This window comes from Nomascus leucogenys, chromosome 2 (assembly GCF_006542625.1).
Source record: "Nomascus leucogenys isolate Asia chromosome 2, Asia_NLE_v1, whole genome shotgun sequence".
NCBI classification, from domain to species: Eukaryota; Metazoa; Chordata; class Mammalia; order Primates; family Hylobatidae; genus Nomascus; species Nomascus leucogenys.
In genome coordinates, this window is record NC_044382.1 from 51,170,656 (window position 1) to 51,190,872 (window position 20,217).

General features: G+C 45.1%; 1 protein-coding gene across 2 annotated transcripts in view; it reads right to left on the minus strand.

The window, feature by feature from the left end:
- Positions 1-20,217, minus strand: part of TANGO6 (transport and golgi organization 6 homolog) — a 251,374-nt gene that overhangs the window by 54,518 nt on the left and 176,639 nt on the right. The window contains exon 16 of one of the 2 annotated variants that reach the window (XM_003262930.4): positions 8,595-8,746. The exons of the other annotated variant lie outside the window; for it this stretch is intronic. Within the exon in view, the coding sequence (XP_003262978.2) occupies positions 8,595-8,746 (152 nt within the window). The remainder of the gene's footprint in view (positions 1-8,594; positions 8,747-20,217) is intronic. 2 annotated transcript variants of the gene reach the window in all.

Here is a 20,217-nt window from a genome sequence, read left to right on the forward strand (position 1 = left end):
AAACCCTGCCTCTACTAAAAATAGAAAAAAATTAGCTGGGCATGGTGGTGCATGCTTGTAGTCCCAGCTACTTGAGCGGCTGAGGCAAGAGAATTGCTTGAACCCAGGAAGCAGAGATTGCAGTGAGTTGAGATTGAGCCACCGTACTACAGCCTGGGCGACAGAGCGAGGCTCTGTCTCCATAAATGAATGAATGAATAAATGAATGAATGAGGCAGGGCATGGTGGCTCACGCCTACATCCCAGCACTTTGGGAGGCCAAGATGGGTGGATTACGAGGTCAGGAGATTCGGACCATCCTGGCTAACACAGTGAAACCCCATCTCTACTAAAAATACAAAAAAATTAGCCAGGCGTGATGGCAGGCGCCTGTACTCCCAGCTACTCGGGAGGCTGGGGCAGGAGGCGAAGCTTGCAGTGAGCCAAGATTACGCCACTGCACTCCAGCCTGGGCGACTGAGCGAGACTTCGTCTCGAAAAAAAAAAGAAAGAATGAATGAATGAACGAATGAAGTTAGACCATTTCATTCTTCTGCCCTGGCTTCCCATCTCACTCACAGGGAAAGCCAAAGTCCACACAAGGCTCCACTGGGACTGGCCACTGCCTTTCTGGTGCCAACTCCTGTTCTTCTTCTCTGAAGCCACACTGGCCTTACTGTTCTCCAGCACGTGAAGCCTGCACCTGTCGCAGGGCCTCTGCACTCACATCTCCCTCCACCTGGCATGTTCCGTCCCTAGGTTTCTGGATAAACCAACCCATTGCTTCCTTATATCTTTGCTCAAAGGTCACTTGTCAGCTGGGCACAGTGACTCATTCCTGTAATCCCAGCACTTTGGCAGGCTGAGGCGGGCAGGTTGCATGAGCTCAGGAGTTTGAGACCAGCCTGGGCAACATGGTAAAACCCCATCTCTACTAAAACAATACAAAAAAAATTAGCTGGGTGTGGAGGCACACGCCTGTAGTCCCAGCTACTTGGGAGGCTGAGGCAAGAGAATTGCTTGAACCCAGGAGGTGGAGGTTGCAGTGAGCCGAGATCACACCACTGCACTCCAGCCTGGGCAACAGAGCAAAACTCTGTATCAAAAAAAAAGTCACTAGTCAGGAAAGCTTTTCCCGTCCATCTGAGACAATAGCAAACTCCCTTTGGGCCCCTTATCTTACTAAATTTATCCCGAGTAGCGTGTGCCACCACACCTGGCTAATTTTTGTAGTTTTTGGTAGAGATGGGATTTGACCATGTTGCCCAGGCTGGTCTTGAACTCCTGACCTCAAGTGATCTGTTCACCTTGGCCTCCCAAAGTGTTGAGATTACAGGTCTGAGTCACCGTGCCCAGCCTTGCTATGACTATCATTGAAACACGTAGGAACTAGCCTTCCCAACCATCCTTCTCCGCTCTTCATTCAATATTGTATTAATCAGCCAACACCTAGCATCCACTATGTGATAGGTACTAGGGGGTATGACAAGGTGAATCAAGATGGGTTCTGCCCTTGTTGTGCTCACAATTTACTAATGACCATGAACACTCCTGGGATTGATTCTGTAGAAACAGTCCAGGTCTCTAGAAGTGGGGCAGGATCACTGGACAAGAGGTTTGCCAGGAAGACAGCCCAAAGCAGCAGCTCCTCATCTCAGGTTTTTTTTAAAAATTTTTAAATTTTTAAAATTTTATTTTATTTTTTGAGATCGAGTCTTGCTCTGTTGCCAGGCTGGAGTGTAGTGGTGCGATATTGGTTCACTGCAACCTCCACCTCCCGGGTTCAAGCAATTCTCCTACCTCAGCTTCCTGAGTAGCTGGGACTACAGGCGTGCACCACCATGCCCAGCTAATTTTTGTAATTTTTTTTTTAGTAGAAACGGGGTTTCACCATGTTGGCCAGGATGGTCTCGATCTCTTGACCTCGTGATCTGCCCACCTCAGCCTCCTAAAGTGCTGGGATTACAGGCGTGAGCCACCACGCCTGGCCCTCACCTGTTTTAAGTTGAAACACAAAGGACATCCTAGGGTCACAAACGGTGCTTTTCTTTGTGTCAGCACCCATGGTAGGCAAACAACCTACTACCTATTTGCACTTCATTTCCAAAGGCTAAATAAGCAATGCTTGATTCTTGCTGTGAGCCAGGAAGCCATAAAGTAACATGGCCTTTCATGATGTGGCCCCTACGTGCGCTTTCTTGCCTTAGCTTCTGCCACCACTAACCCCCCACCCCTTCACTCCAGCATTTGGAACCTTCCTAAACATGTCAGGCCATCTCACGCCCTTTGCACAGCTGCTCCCTCTGCTGAAATGCTCACCTCTGCCTTTTTTTACCTGCCTAATTTCTACTTGTTCTCTGGATTCAGCTCCAAGGATTTCTTCCTCCAGGACATCTTTGCCAATACCCGAACTTGACCAAGGGACTCCTCAAAGGTGCTCCCATAGCACCTATCCCAGTGGACTGTAATTGTAATCACTGATGTCTGTGTCCACCAGATTACCCATACCCAGAAGGCAAGGTGGTATCTGACAGGGTTTTGTATCCTCAGCCCCTAACCCGGCAGTTGTTTTGAAAACATATGGCTGGGGACAGCTGAGGGACACTGATCACTCTGTTCTTCTTATTTCCTTTTTTTTTTTTTTTTTTTTTGACAGAGTCTCGTTCTGTCGCCCAGGCTGGGGTGCAGTGGCCAGGCTGGTCTTGAACTCCCAATCTCAGGTGATCTGCCTGCCTTGGCCTCCCAAAGTGCTGAGATTATAGGCGTGGGCCCTCTGCACCTGGCCTGAATTGTACACCTTAAATGGATGAATTGTATAGTGTGTGAAGTGTATCTCAGTAAAGCCATTATTTAAAAATAATAATATTTGGAGGGCTGGGCGTGGTGGCTCACGCCTATAATCCCAGCACTTTGGGAGGCCCGAAGCAGGTGGATCACCTGAGGTCAGGAGTTCAAGACCAGCCTAGCCAAGATGGTGAAACCCCGTCTCTACTAAAAACACAAAAAATTACCCAGGCATCATGGCAGGTTACACTAGTCTGAAATCTTCAGACAATATAACCAAATAGACCCATAAAAGCCTTCTCTTAAGTGTTACAAGTTAATAATACTAAAGAACAAGAGATTTGCTAAGTCCATCTAAAACAGGATGAGATGCCTAACGGTTCACATATATTAGAACACTTGGGTTTTAAGTAGGTACTTAAAGTTATTGTTTCTAACTTACTAAAAAAAAAAGAAGATACAAAAACTGAGGAACAGGGTGTCCCTGGTGATCCCTCAGAGAACAGTTAAAGGGAAGGAAATAACTGATATATATGTAACTTTCCTGAAAATCCTAGGTTGAAATTTAATGAAAAGAGTAGCCCTTATAACCAAATAAAGCAAAATATATGAAGCTGAAGAATCAGGAAATACTATAAATTCAAGTGTATGCATACATCTGTGAGTGTGCTTCTCTGCTTATTGATATGACACAACTGCCAAACATTGAAAGAAATTCCCTCTCAGGCCTGGGTGCGGTGGCTCATGCCTGTAATCCCAGCACTTCGGGAGGCCGAAGCACGCGGATCACTTGAGGTCAGGAGTTCGAGGCCAGCTGGCCAACATGGCGAAATGCATGTTTTGTATTTTGTACTAAAAATACAAAAATTAGCTGGGCATGGTGGCTCATACCTGTAATCCCAGCTACTCAGGAGGCTAAGACAGGGGAATTACTTGAACCCAGGAGGTGGAGGTTGCAGTGAGCCAAGATCGCACCACTGCACTATAGCCTAGGGAACAAAGCGAGACTCCATCTCAAAAAAAAAAAAAAAAAGGGAAAATTCCCCCTCAGTAGGTCATTCTTAAGATTTGATCCTCTCATCCCTGGAACCTGGGAGGTGGAGGCTGCAGTGAGTCAAGATCACACCACTGCACTCCAGCCTAGGTGATGGAGCAAGACTCTACCACAAACAAACAAACAAACAGATTTGATCCTCTCCTCTACTTACCTTCTCACTCTGCCATGCCCTGCTTTGATAAGACACCTGCCATTTCCCCCAGCTAGCAGGCCTGGCCTACAGAGGAAGGCAGCATGCAGCTCGCTTTGCCTGGCTCTCTGAACACCCCATGGCCTCAACCCAGGGGTCCATGCAGGCTGCAAGCTATGACCTATACAGTGCCTATGATGATACAATACCACCTACAGAGAAAGCTCTTGTGAAAATGGACACTCAGATAGCCCTTCCTTCTGGGTGTTATGCAAGAGTGGCTCCATGGTCTGGTTTGGCTGCAAAACACTTTCTAGGCCGGGCGCGGTGGCTCACGCTTGTAATCCCAGCACTTTGGGAGGCCGAGGCGGGCGGATCACGAGGTCAGGAGATCGAGACCACGGTGAAACCCCGTCTCTACTAAAAATACAAAAAAAAAAAAATTAGCCGGGCGTGGTGGCGGGCGCCTGTAGTCCCAGCTACTCGGAGAGGCTGAGGCAGGAGAATGGCGTGAACCCAGTAGGCGGAGCTTGCAGTGAGCCGAGATCGCGCCACTGCACTCCAGCCTGGGTGACAGAGCGAGACTCCGTCTCAAAAAAAAAAAAAAAAAAAAAACAACACTTTCTAGATGTAGGAACTCGTGTCAGAGAGAAAGATTATAGCGTAAATGTTGATAGTATACTGTTTATTTTGGCAAAAAAAAGTTTGAAGTCAGTGGGGCGTGGTGGCTCACGCCTGTAATCCCAGCACTTTGGGAGGCTGAGGTGGGCGGATCACTTGAGGTTAGGAGTTTGAGACCAGCCTGGCCAACATGGTGAAACCCTGTCTCTACTAAAAATACAAAAATTAGCCAGGTGTGGTGACGGGCACCTGTAGTCCCAGCTACTTGGGAGGCTGAGGCAAGAGGATTACTTGAACCCGGGAGGCGGAGGTTGCAGTGAGCTGAGATCGTGCCACTGTACTCCAGCCTGGGCAACAGAGTGAAACTCTGTCTCAAGGAAAAAAAAAAAAAAAAAAAAAAAGGAAAAGAAGTTTGAAGTCAGGAAAGGTGATCAAATTGCATAGCTCATTTGTGAACTACATTTTTTTTTTTTTTTTACCAGAAATAGAAGAAGTTTAAGATTTGGATAACACTGAAAGGGGTTCAGGAGGTTTTGGTTCCACTAGAGAGAATTAAAATTTATGCCAAGAATAGAAAATGAGAAATCATATCTTGTCTTAAAAATAAAGAGTTTTTGCTTAAAGTGAAAAAAAAAAAAAAAAAAGGCCAGGTGCAATGGCTGATGCCTATAATCCCAGTGATATCTACAGGAGGCAGCCAAATGCCTAGGCAGATAGGGGCAGGTACCCAGTGCAACCCTGCCTCCAAGCTGAAGACAGTTTAAAGCCCAAAAGCTAAGCTACAAGTTAAATTCTCAGACTGGATTGAAAACTTGTCTTCCTGTTTGGCACACTTTCCTCTGATTGGTCCCCACCCTTCACCTATTTTACATATACCTACCATTTCCTAATTGGTTTTCTATACTGTTGGGCCCACCTTTGAGTGGTGCCTTGTTTTAACCTTTTTTGCATACTCACAAACCAATCAGCATGCATCTTGTGCCTATGAAGACCCCAGACTCAGTCAGTAGAGGGGGAAATGGGTTGACTCCAGGGAAGAGACAACCTGATTTTGGGGGAGACAACCTGCCCTTCACGTCCTCTCTCCAGCTCCCTTCTCTGCTGAGAGCCGTTTCATTGCTCAATAAAATTATTCTCCACCCTCCTCACCCTTCAATGTCCAGTGTATCCTCACTTTTCTTGGGTGCGGTATAAGAGCTTGGGAACCACTGAATGTAGTACAAGCTATAACACAGGTGAGCTGGGGCACGCCAGCATGGCCAAGTGAGGCCAGGGTCGGGCATTCCCAGAGAGGTCCCTGGCTTGCAAAGTGACTGAGAAGAAAAATCCGACATCACCAGCACTTTGGGAGGCCGAGGCAGGAGGATCACTTGAGTCTAGGAATTCAAGACCAGCCTGGCCAACATGATGAAACACTGTCTCTACTAAAAATATAAAACTTAACCAGGTGTGGTGGCACACGCCTGTAATCCTAGCTACTCAAGAGGCTAATGCGGGAGAATCGCTTGAACCTGGAAGGTGGACCTGGGCGACAGTTAGAGACTCCATTTGAAAAAAAAAAAAAGGCAATTTAAACTGTATTTCACTTACTTATTTATAATTTATAAGGCATCTTCTTCCAAAAAAAAACTTAAGATGGTCATGTACATTGGTAGTAAAGACTCCTGGCCACATGTTAACTAGTCTTTTTCTGTCTATCATCATCTGTAAATAGCAGAGTAGGTGCACACAGCAGATACTCAAGATATACACTGATATATTGATGAGTACATAAATACAAGGCAAAGGTACAATTTAAGAGGCTAGAGGGGCCAAGAGGGGTGGCTCATGCCTGTAATCCCAGCACTTTGGGAGGCCGAAGTGAGCAGATCACAAAGTCAGGAGTTCAAGACCAGCCTGGCCAACATGGTGAAACCCCGTCTCTACTAAAAATACAAAAATTAGCTGGGCATGGTGGCCTGCGCCTGTAATCCCAGTTACTCGGGAGGCTGAGGAGAACTGCTTGAACTGGGACCTGGGAGGCGGAGGTTGCAGTAAGCCGAGATCGTGCCACTGCACTCCAGCCTGGGCTACAGAGCAAGACTCCGTCTCAAAAAAAAAAAAAAAAAAGGGTGGGGGAGGCTAGACAAAGATACTCATAGATGCCAGGGGCAAGACGCACATTTCATTAATTAATAAACTCTGAGTTCAGGTGTGGTGGCTCACGCCTGTAATCCTAACACTTTGGGAGGCCGAGGCAGGTGGATCACCTGAGGTCATGAGTTCAAGACCAACCTGGCCAACATGGTGAAACCCTGTCTATACTAAAAATACAAAAATTTGCCAGGTGTGGTAAAACATAGTCCCAGCTACATGGGAGGCTGAGGCAGGAGAATCGCTTGAACCCAGGAGGCGGAGGTTGCAGTGAGCCATGATTGCACCACTGCATTCCAGCCTGGGTGACAGAGCAAAACTCTGTTTCAAATAATAATAATAATAATAATAATCTCTAAAACCAGAAAAGCTTCTGGCCCCAACACCTTGTATGGCTATCATTTTTATGGTTCATCATTCATCTTTTCAATAATTTACTGATTGCCTACTACATACCAGGCACTGGGTGTGAAATGCTGAGAAAAATATGGAACTAAAGTGTTTTTTTTTTTGGTAAACAACACCATCCCCCTGAATACAGGGTGCCTCGGCCAAAGAGGGTCAATTAGAGTATTTGCCTGAGATTTTTCTGTGAGTGGAGATAAGACTCACAGATTGGCCAGGCACGGTGGCTCACGCTTGTAATCCCAGCACTTTGGGAGGCCGAGGCGGGTGGATCACGAGGTCAGGAGATCGAGACCACGGTGAAATCCCGTCTCTACTAAAAACACAAAAAATTAGCTGGGCGTGGTGGCGGGCGCCTGTAGTCCCAGCTACTCGGAGAGGCTGAGGCAGGAGAATGGCGTGAACCCGGAAGGCGGAGCTTGCAGCGAGCCGAGATCGCGCCACTGCACTCCAGCCTGGGCGACAGAACGAGGCTCCGTCTCAAAAAAAAAAAAAAAAAAAAGACTCACAGATGGCCCAGAGACTCAGGGTAAAGCTCTATCTACTTTTCCTAAAGGTTTCTCCAATTCTGTTAGTTACATCAGACTCTTTATGATAAATCATCTTTTATTGCTTAAGGTAGGTTAAGATGACTTCCTCTCAGCTGCAACTATGAAATTCTTTTTTTTTTTTTTTTTGAGACAGAGTCTTGCTCTTTCGCCCAGGCCAGAGGGCAGTGGTGCGATCTCGGCTCACTGTAAGCTCCGCCTCCTGGGTTCACGCCATTCTCCTGACTCAGCCTCCCGAGTAGCTGGGACTAAAGGCGCCCGCCACCGCGCCTGACTAATTTTTTGTATTTTTAGTAGAGACAGGGTTTCACCGTGTTAGCCAGGATGGTCTCGATCTCCTGATCTCGTGATCTGCCCGCCTCGGCCTCCCAAAGTGCTGGGATTACAGGCATGAGCCACCGTGCCCGGCCCTTAAAACTATGAAATTCTTACTAACATAATTTTTGGTTTTTGTTTTTTTTGAGACAGAATCTCGCTGTGTTGCCCAGGCTGGAGTGCAGTGGCGTGATCTTAGCTTACTGCAACCTATGCCTCCCGGGTTCAAGTGATTCTCCTGCCTCAGCTTCCTGAGTAGCCGGGATTATAGGCATGTACCACCATGCCTGGCTGATTTTTATATTTTTAGTAGAGATAGGATTACGCCATGTTGACCAGGCTGGTTTCAGACTCCTGGCCTCAAGCAATCCACCCGCCTCAGCCTCCCAAAGTGCTGGGATTACAGGCACAAGCCACCATGCCCGGCCCTTACTAACATAACTTTCAATATACATGTGAGACAGATGAAGCCTTGGGAAGTTCAATGACTCACTTGCCCTGTCTCACAGGGAGGCAGTGGCAGATCTGCAAAAGGAGCCCAGGTCTCCTGACTCCCAATCTCAAGACGCATCATAGGTCCAAGTGAAAACACGCTTTAGAGAACGGAATTAAAATACAGTACCTCATGGACCACGGAGCCCAGCAGAAAGTCCAGCCTCCGGCACAGCTCCCCAAGGTTGGCCAAGCTGCTGGCCCTGTGAGCACCATCGGGATCTCTCACTCCCCTCAGGAAGGTGTGGATCAAAGGTTCTCGGTACTTTGAGACCATGTCTCCTATAGGAAAAAGGAAGAAATCAAAACCCCTTAAAACAAAATTTCAACTTCTTAAAAAAGGAAGAATTGGCTGGGCGTGGTGGCTCACGCTTGTAATCCCAGCACTTTGGGAGGCCGAGGCGGGCGAATCACGAGGTCAGGAGATTGAGACCACGGTGAAACCCCGTCTCTACTAAAAACACAAAAAATTAGCCAGGAGTGGTGGCAGGCGCCACTCGGAGAGGCTGAGGCAGGAGAATGGCGTGAACCCAGGAGGCGGAGCTTGCAGTGAGCCAACATCGCGCCACTGCACTCCAGCCTGGGTGACAGAGTGAGACTCCGTCTCAAAAAAAAAAAAAAAAAAAAAGGAAGAATTATATTTCCATGGTTCACTGCATGATGTCTTATTCTTTTTATTTTTGTTTTTTTTTGTTTTTTTTTGAGACAGCGTCTTGCTGTGTCGCCTAGAATGGAGTGCAGTGGCACAATCACAGCTCACTGCAGCCTTGACCTCCCAGGCTCTGGTGATTCTCCCACCTCAGTCTCCCAAGTAGCTGGGACTACAGGTGCATGCCACCATGCCCGGCTAATTTTTGTATTTTTTGTGGAAATGGGGTTTCGCCATGTTGCCCAGGCTGGTCTTGAACTTCTGGGCTCAAGCTATCCATCTGCCTTGGCCTCCCAAAGTGCTGGGATTACAGGAGTGAGTCACCGTACATGACCAATGTCTTATTCTTTTCAAAGTACTTGCATAACCATTAAAAATCATGCTCCAAAAGAATATTTCATGTTATGAAAAATATTCATGATATACAGTTTTGTGAAAAAGCATGTAGAATCTCAATTTTATTCTCAAAAGTCTACATGTAGAGATAAAATATGTGAAGATATTCCCCATAGTGTTACTAGCAGTTATTTTCAGAGTCTTATTATAGAAAACTTAAAAAATTTACATATACATACAAAAAATGTATATATCATAAATATATAGCTTAATAAACTTTCACAAACCCAGCCCAACTATAATTAGCCCACGGTTACACAAACAACAAGTGTGGCCCTCAGGCTAGACCCTAGACCCCAATCATCAGCCTACTTTTCCCTGTCTTATCCTGCTGTCTGCTTGGATTAGCAAATTGAGTAAAAAACAACCAAGGCATTTGGGTCCTGGAGAAAGAGAACTATGATTATTAGATAAATATTTAACGAGAGGCCTAGTATGTGCTAAGCATTGTTACAGATGCTTGGCATACGCTGCAAAACAAGAGACCTTGATTCCCGCCCTTCTGTGGCTTATATTCTGGTGTAAATTAGATAGAATGTTAGAAGGTAATACATACTATAGGGGCAAAAAAAGTAAAACAGGTAAAGGAAATAAAGAATAATGGGAATGGTGGCCAACTTCAGGTTTTAAAAAGGTGGTAAAAGTAGGCTTCATTGAGAAGGTGATATTTAAACAAAGACTGGAAGGTGAGTGTGTCAGTCATGTGCATTTCTGGGAGAAGAGCATACCAGGAAGAGGGAACAGCCAGTGTAAAAACCCTGCAGAGAAGCACGCCTGGCATGTCTGAGAATACCAAGGAAGCTCTAGATGAGGCTAGAGAAGTAAGGGCAGGGATAGGGAGGCGGGGTAGATCATGAAGGGCCTTGCAGGACACTGCAAGAACATGAACTTTTTCTCAAAGTACAATGAGAGGCCTTTGGAGGATTCTGAGCAAAGGAGTGCAAAAAGATCATGCTGGCTGCACTGCTGAGAACACATTGTTGGGTACCATGTATGTCCAGGGTAGAACAAGGGTCCAAGGTAGAAACCTACTACAGTAAGTGGCTAGAGAGACAATAGCGATTTGAACAGTAGAGGTGGTGATAAGAAGATTCTGCATATATATATATATATATATATATATATATACACACACACACACACACACACACACACACACATACACATATATACATACATACATACCTCCATATATAGAGGGGGGGTGGATCTTGCTCTGTCACCCAGGCTAGAGTGATCACAGCTCACTGCAGCCTCAATCTCCTGGGCTCAAGTGATCCTCTCACCTCAGCCTCCAGAGTAGCTGGGACCACATGGGTATGCCATCGTGCCCAACTAATTTTTTTATTTTTTTGTAAAAACAGGGTCTCACTATGTTGCCCAGGCCGGTCTTGAACTCCTAAACTCAGTGATCCTCTTGCCTCTACCTCCCAAAGTGTTAGGATTACAAGCATAAAGTCACCTATTTTTAATCACCAAATGATGACCTATATTGATAAATCACTGACCTGTCCTACCAGGCCCAGTTCAAATGCCACTTTCTTTGTGGAACCTGCCTCTTCCCCTCAGTCAGCTTCAATTAGCCCTCCTTGAAAGTCTCACAATACTTTGTGCTTAAGTTGCTTTGACTTAAATCACATTTGTCACTCATGCCCTGGTTCCTAAATGTTTCAAGCCTGTATCTATTTCTCCCATAAGACTATAAATTCCTTGAGAGTAGAACTTTGACTCCTTCATCTCTGATCCCATCAGGTCTTAGCAGTCTTTGCATATACAGTCATGAGCTGCATAACAATGCTTCGGTCAATCATGGACTGCATATACAACAGTGGTCCCATCAGACTGTAGGGCAGCACACATTTAGAAACCTGATTAAGTTGGGGATCAAGTTGGGGAAATAATTAGTATTAGATAAAGTTGGGGAAATAATTAGTATTCAGTAATGGTGCTGGGACATTTGATTTTCTGTGTGAAAAAATCTATATAAATACAATATCATCTAGGTTTGTGTAGGTACATTCTATGATGTTTGCACAATGACAAAATCACCTAACTACACATTTCTCAGAATGTATTCCCATTGTTAAGCAATGCATGACTGTACTAGGTACAGGAAATGGTAATATTGAATTGAATTCATTCATTTATTCAACAAAACATAATTATGTACTAGGTATCATACTAACATTCTAGCAATACAAGAATTGATGAAATATTATTTTTACCCTTTAAGAAGCCCAAAGTAGGCTGGGCACGGTGGCTCATGCCTATAATCCCAGCACTTTGGGAGGCTGAGGCAGGAGGATTGCTTGAGCCTAGGAGTTTGGAGACCAGCCTGGGCAACATAGGGATACATTGTCTCTACAAAACTAAACTAAACTAAAATGAAATAAAATAAGGAGAAAAGAAGATGCCCAAAGTTTAAGGAGTACATATAAACAGGTAAGTACTGACAATTATAGAACTCTGTGGCAAATGCTGTCATAGAGTCAAGCACAGGTTGCTCGAAAGCATTACTTTGCTAGTCTCAGTCCCTTGGAAGGAAGAGGACGAGGAAGTTTTTTTTTTGTTTTTGTTTTGGTTTTTGTTTTCCCCTCAAGGTCCAAAACACAATGTACCTTCCATACAGTATAAGAAAAAGATAAAGGAGTAATTTCTCCAAAATGCTCCCAATTCCTAACATACTACATGCAGTGATAAGACTCACCTCTGTCCTGTTAACGTCAACGTATGCTGCCAAAACTAAATCATTGATGACCTAGACATAGCCTATTTTCAGAATAGAAAAGAGGAGATTTGAATTGTCATCTCAGACTCTTTGACTCAGTCTTTGCACTTCTAATTATCTATCCTAGAGAGGTAGTTACATATCTGCCCAAGGACATCTGCATCAAGAATTTAGTGAATTGTAATCGTGAAAAATGAGAAGAAATAAACTAAAAAATTCATATAGGAAAGGTTAAATAACCGTGGTATACCCATATTACGGATTACTATGCAGTCATTAAAAGGAACATGACAGAATTATATATACTGACATGGAGAGCTCTCCTCAAGACATTGTTAAAGTGAAAGAAACTAACAGAACCAGTATTCCCATTTATGTATGCAAATATGCACACATACAACTTTTCCTACTACTAACAAATCAAACATACAGATTTATTTATTTATTTATTTATTTATTTTTTTTTTTGAGATGGAGTCTCACTGTGTCGCCCAGGCTGGAGTGCAGTGGCATGATCTCGGCTCACTGCAAGCTCTGCCTCCTGGGTTCACGCCATTCTCCTGCCTCAGCCTACCGAGTAGCTGGGACTACAGGCGCCCGCCACCACGCCCGGCTAATTTTTTTTTATATTTTTAGTAGAGACGGGGTTTCACCATGTTAGCCAGGATGGTCTTGATCTCCTGACCTCGTGATCCGCCCACCTCAGCCTCCCAAAGTGCTGGGATTACAGGCGTGAGCCACCGCGCCCGGCAAACATACAGATTTAAATATGTACATTAAATATTCAAATGCATAGGAAAAAAGAGAAAGGACATATACTAAGACAAAGGAGTTAACTTGTTTGAAGAGTAAATAGAGCTGGGATCAAACTTAAATGGTCTAATACTTAATTCCTATGAGTTACCTATGAGTAACTCCTATGATATATTGCATTTAAGACATTTCCGTCTGGGCGTGGTGGCTCACACCTGTAATCCCAGCACTTTGGGAGGCTGAGGCAGGCGAATCACGAGGTCAGGAGATCGAGACCATCCTGGCTAACACGGTGAAACCCCGTCTCTACTAAAAATATAAAAAAAAATTAGCCGGGCGTGGTGGCGGGCGCCTGTAGTCCCAGCTGCTCGGTAGGCTGAGGCAGGAGAATGGCGTGAACCCAGGAGGCGGAGCTTGCAATGAGCCCAGATCACGCCACTGCACTCCAGCCTGGGTGACAGAGCAAGACTCCGTCTCAAAAAAAATAAATAAATAAATACAAATAAAAAACAAAAATAAATCTAAAAAAATTAGCCGAGCGTATCTGTAGTCCCAGCTACTTGGGAGGCTGAGGCAGGAGAATGGCGTGAACCTGGGAGGCGGAGCTTGCAGTGAGCCGAGATTGCGCCACTGCACTCCAGCCTGGGCGACAGAGCAAGACTCTGTCTCAAAAAAATAAAAAGATTTCCAACGGCTGGACACGGTGGCTCACCATGGCAAAACCCCGCCTCTACTAAAAATACAAAAATTAGCCAGGCCTGGTGATGGGCTCCTGTAATCCCAGCTACTTGGGAGGCTGAGGCAGGAGAATTGCTTGAACCTGGGACGCGGAAGTTGCAGTGAGCCGAGATCATGCCATTGCACTCCAGCTTGGGCAACAAGGGTGACTCTGTCTCTCAAAAAAAAAAAAAAAAAAAGATTTCCAATTAAGACTGCAATATACTTTTCTACTTTTGTTGCAGTGCTTTCTCTTTCTGGAGTTAGGAAGGGGGCTTGCTCACTCTGCAGTGGGAGATGAGGATCCGGAGTAAGAGATCTGTGTTCTAGGGTTGGCCCTGCTGCCAACCAGCAGAGTGACCCTTGGGCAATTCACTTCGCTTCCCTGGACCAAGTGGAGATGAGCCAGTGAGACAAGATGACCTCTCAGGCCTCTTCCACTTCTAAGTGTGTGAGTTGGTGAGTCACTCTCAGTTTAGTCATCAGGAAAATGAGATTTAGGAGACTGGGGAAGGAAGAAAAGGCACACATTCATAAGCCCTGGAGTGGGAGGCTGTTGTGGTTAAAGGAAGAAGATTTCTTGTCAGGAAGGAAGGCACATAAAAAATGAAGGAAGTTTGGAAATCTACAAGCAGGGGAATTTGCAGGTTGAAAAGGGTAAGAACACAGGAGAAACATGTTAATGTTTACTAATATAGGGGCTTATAGTTAAAAATAAATGATAAAGAAAGAAAAGGCATATTAAATTAACTTATCAAATTATGATTAAGTGTGTACTATGTGTCTGGCACCGTGCTAGGCCCTGGGGGGCTAATCATAAGCAAGAAAGATACAGTCCTTGCCCTCATGGCAAAACCTAATAGGGAAGAGGAAAAATACTGACCAAGCAATAACAATGGAGTGAGATGTGCCAAAATGGTGACGGAGAGGGACTTTTATGAGTAATGTTTGATCTGGTTCCTATTCTATTAACAACAGCTCCAGTATTATCTTATTTGCTCAGACTCTAAAGTGTGTTCATTTTTTTTTTTTTTTTTTACTACTCCCTGTTACCCTTCAATTAGTTCACTTATTATTATTCAGTCTTCATTTACTTCCACACAGGATTTGAAGCAACTTACAATAAATAACGTTGAAACCATGTGTCATTAAAATAAACATTTTAGGCTGGGTATGGTGGCTTACGCCTGTAATCCCAGCACTTTGGGAGGCTGAGGTGGGCGAATCACCTGAGGTCAGGAGTTTGAGACCATCCTGGCCAACATGGTGAAACCCATCTCTACTAAAAATACAGAAAAATTAGCCAGGTGTGGTGGTGCCCGCTTGTGGTCCCAGCTACTCAGGAGGCTGAGGTTTAACCCAGGAGGCGGAGGTTGCAGTGAGCTGAGATCGCACCATTGCACTACAGCCTGGGTAGAGACTCCATCTCAAAATAATAATAATAATAATAATAATAATAATAATAATAATAATAATAATAAAATAAAATACATAAAATAAAATAAATATTTTAAAAGCTCTACAGTAAGTGAGAGAAGTGCAGACATCCCAAGCTAAGAATGGCTACTGCAAATAAACCAAGAGTTTAGTAGTTTAATTTTACAATTCTTGGTAGCTAGGGCAAAAAGAATTAGAAAAAAACAGCTCTCATTATCCAATAAAAGAAGGAACATCCTGAAGAGAGAGAAACTTCAGGAAGGACGCTAAAAGGTGTCTCATTCATTCATCCAGCAAATCTTTTTTTTTTTTTTTGAGACGGAGTTTCGCTCTTGTTGCCCAGGCTGGAGTGCAACAGCGCGATCTTGGCTCACTGCAACCTCCCCCTCCCAAGTTCAAGTGATTCTCCTGCCTCAGCCTCCCGAGTAGCTAGGATTACAGGCACGTGCCACCACGCCTGGCTAATTCATCCACCAAATCTTAATTGAGTGCCCACAGTACTCCAATGTGCCAACGTTCTCAGTACTGAGGACAATATGGCATGAACAAGAAATCAAAGCTCCCATCTTCATGAAGCCTACTTCTAGCGGGGAAAAAAGACAATAAATAATAAAATTTCCAGCAGCAATGAAGGCTACGAAAAAAAAATAAGGAGCAGGGGAGTAGACAATGTGGGTGAGGGCTTAGGGAAGAGCTCTCAGAGGAGAAGACCTCAAGGAACAAGTCATGTGAGGGCCTGGTGGAAAAGTGAAGGAGAGAGTGGGCAATAGAAGCTTTATATTCAATGCAGAAATCATATGCTGTTCTTTTTTTTTTTTTTTTTTTTTTTTTGAGAAGGAGTCTTGCTCTGTCCCCCAGGCTGGAGTGCAGTGGCGCGATCTCGGCTCACTGCAAGCTCCGCCTCCCGGGGTTCACGCCATTCTCCTGCCTCAGCCTCCCGAGTAGCTGGGACTACAGGCGCCCGCCAACACGCCCGGCTAATTTTTTGTATTTTTAGTAGAGACGGGGTTTCACCCTGTTAGCCAGGATGGTCTCGATCTCCTGACCTCGTGATCCGCCCGCCTCGGCCTCCCAAAGTGCTGGGATTACAGGCTTGAGCCACCGCGCCCGGCCTCATATGCTGTTTCTTATACTGCCTGGCCACATAAGTCAAGAGCATATCACTATATTAACAAAACTGCAACTTAACATTCCATTTATGTAAATTCCTGCCCTAACTGAGCTCCAGCACTCCTTTGAAAATGAGCATCCACCGGCTGGGTGCGGTGGCTCACGCCTGTAATCCCAGCACTTTAGGAGGCAGAGGTGGGTGGATCACGAGGTCAGGAGATGGAGACCATCCTGGCTAACACAGTGAAATCCGGTCTCTACTAAAAATACAAAAAATTATCTGGGCGTGGTGGTGGGTGCCTGTAGTCCCAGCGACTCGGGAGGCTGAGGCAGGAGAATGGCATGAACCCAGGAGGTGGAGTTTACAGTGAGCCGAGATCACACCACAGCACTCCAGCCTGGGCAACAGAGTGAGACTGTCTTAAAAAAATAAATAAATAAAAATAAAATAAATAAATAAATAAATAAATAAATAAATAAAATAAAATGAGCATCTGTTAAACTACATGCTCCAGCAACCCATCCCAGCTGTACCTGAGAACCCAAGAAGCCAGTGGGAGTGTCAGCATCTCAGACCTTGCATTGTACCTGGTCAGCTGGCTCTGGGCTCACTTGCTACCTTGTATTCCAGGTGTTGGAGTGGAAGAACTGGAACACTCACGGCATCCACTCTGCATTTCTCAAAAGGCCCTGCCTCCACGTTCTCCGGGACTGGACCTCTCTTAGGCCTCCCATACATAGCCTAGATCTGTCACATACTTGCCCAAACCCGGTCTTCTTTGGGGATTTATGACCTTGCCTTCATTTCTTGGGGCTCTGCTACCCTCTGACTAATCTTCCCTCCCTTCTGATCTTGTGATAGGGGTGTATTGTACCTCAGGACTGTATTGTACCCTAGACTCCAGGTGGGAGTTGGCTTGAACAGGTTTCTATGGAGAACAAAATGAATGAATGCACATAGTCAAAGAATCTTCCAGGGCTGCAATTTGGCATAGGCATTGAATTTTAAGATCCTACATAAGAGGTTCTTTTTCTTTTCTTTTCTTTTTTTTTTTTTTTTGAGACAAGGTCTTGTTCTGTCACCCAGGCTAGAGTGCAGTGGTGCAATCATAACTCACTGCAGAATCAAACTCCTGGGCTCAAGAGATCCTCTTGCTTTATTTAGCTTCCTGAGTAGGGTGGGACTATAGATGCACACCACCATGCCCAGCTGGTTACAGTTTTTTTTTTTTTTAATAGAGATTGGGCCTTGCTATGTTGCCCAGGATGGTCTCGAACTCCTGGGCTCAAGCGATCCTCCTGCCTTAGACTCCCAAAGTGCTGAGATTATAAGTGTGAGCCACTGTGCCCAGCCCAGGGGTTAATTTGAGCTTTAGGGATTCCTATATGTCAAATTTTGTATACATCTCACGGGCATTTTCCCACTCTTCTTTACAAACAGTACATTAATTTTGTTCAAGTATCCACCTATCGCCACCCCTCCCCATGTGATTCAGGCTACAGTTTCCATTGGTCTAAGTGAATCATGGTGGACATCTCCCTTTGCTTTAATTGGTTTAGGCATGGGCATGTGACCCAGTTCTGGACAATGAGTTGTGAAGGAAAGTCTGCTAGAAGACTCTCAGAAAACCTTTTGCCTTTGGCTATCATAAGGATATATGAATTAGGGTTGCCTTAGAGTTGCTGCAACCAACTTGAAACCATGAGGAACTAAAGGATAAGGCCCATAAGCTGTCATTGACAGAGGAGAAAGATGAAAAGAATATGGGTCTTCAATGATGTCACTGAGCTAGAGAATTAGCAATCCTGGAATTTTTGTTATGTGTGATAATTCATTCTTTGTTAAGCTACTTGAGTTGGGAATTCTGTTCCCAACTCTATATATATACTCTTCATATATAAAGTTGTAGAACACCTCAATGTCAATCCTATGTCTATCAATGCCAAACATCAAAAAAGTTAGATTTGTCAAAACAAAGGAACTCGGGGGCCGGGCGCAGTGGCTCACGCCTGTAATCCTAGCAGTTGGGGAGGCCAAGGCAGGCGGATTGCCTGAGCTCAGGAGTTCAAGACCAGCCTGGCCAACACAGCGAAACTCTGTCTTTACTAAAAATATAAAAAATTAGCTAGGCATGGTGGCACATGCCTGTAGTCGTAGCTACTCGGGAGGCTGAGGCACGAGAATTGCTTGAGCCCAGGAGATGGAGGTTGCAGTGAGCCAAGATTGTGCCACTGCACCCTGGCCTGTGTGACAGAGTGAGACCTGGCCTTGGGAAAAAAAAAAAAGGAACTTAAGGTAGCCTCGCCTTATTTTTTGGAGACAGGTTCTTGTTCTGTCACCCAGGTTGGAGTGCAGTGGCGCAATCTTGGCTCACTGCAAGCTCCGCCTCCCGGGTTCACGCCATTCTCCGGCCTCAGCCTCTCCGAGTAGCTGGGACTACAGGCGTCCGCCACCATGCCCGGCTAATTTTTTGTATTTTTAGTAGAGACGGGGTTTCATCATGGTCTCGATCGCCTGACCTCGTGATCCGCCCGCCTCGGCCTCCCAAAGTGCTGGGATTACAAGCGTGAGCCACTGCGCCCGGCCAGTTATTTCTTTCTTTTTTTTTTCTTTTTTTTTTTTTTGAGACGGAGTTTCGCTCTTGTTGCCCAGGCTGGAGTGCAATGGCACGATCTCGGCTTCCCGCAACCTCCACCTCCTGGTTTCAAATGATTCTCCTGTCTCAGCCTCTCGAGTAGCTGGGATTACAAGCATGCGCCACCATGCCCGGCTAATTTTGTATTTTTAGGAGATGGGGTTTCTCCATGTTGGTCAGGCTGGTCTCAAACTCCTGACCTCAGGAGTTTTGGCCTCCCAAAGTGCTGGGATTACAGGCATGAGCCACTGCACCCAGCCTCCTCAGGTATTTCTAAAAAGCTTCAGAGAAATGAACACAGTAAATCCAAGCCCACTTTTAGAAACTTACTCCAAGGCCAGGTGCAGTGGCTCATGCCTGTAATCCCAGCACTTTGGGAGGCCGAGATGGGTAGATCACAAGGTCAGGAGATCGAGACCATCCTGGCTAACATGGTGAAACCTCGTCTCTACTAAAAATACAAAAAAAGAAAAAAAAAATTAGTCAGGCATGGTGGTGAGTGCCTATAGTCCCAGCTACTTGGGAGGCTGAGACAGGAGAATGGCGTCAACCCGGGAGGTGGAGCTTGCAGTGAGCCGAGGTCACGCCACTGCACTCCAGCCTGGGTGACAGAGCAAGACTCCATCTCAAAAAAACAAAAAAACAAACAAACAAAAAAGAAACTTACTCCAGTAGATTCTAATGAGTGGGGTTTATCTTAGCTTAGTTCTAATGGCTTCTACTTTGTGCAATGGTAATGACAACACCTGGCTATTTGCAACACCTGGCTATTCTCAGGAAGTCAGCACCAATCAACCTTATTGAGAAGCAAACAGCTGTGTATTCAAGAAAGCCAGTGAAGGATCTAGATTTGTTTGAACAAACTTGATAAAAATGAGTTGCTTTGGAAGGTGAACAATCAAGTGAGAGAGCTGAAAAAATTTTAACCTGCCTATGACTTGCCTATATCAATTCTGGAATTGTGAAAAGATTCTTTTAACAAATTAGAATTTGGAAGATTTTTCATTAAGCTTTTCAATGGTACTCTGAAGTCTAGAGTGATCGATTCATTTATGCATATCAGATCCTATCTTTTTCCAGAAAGGATCTGAAATGACTTGCAACAAGAGATGCTTACATAGCAGAGGGGTGCTGTCAAATCTGAATTAACAAGCTTTGGGCAGCTGAGGTGGGAAGATGGCTTGAGGCCAGGAATTCAAGACCAGCTTGGGCAATATGGTGAAAGCTTGTCTCTAAAAAAGGTATTTTAAAAATTAGCTGGGTATGGTAGCACGTGCCTGTAGTCCCAGCTACTAGGGAGGCTGAGGTGGGAGGAGCACTTGAGTCC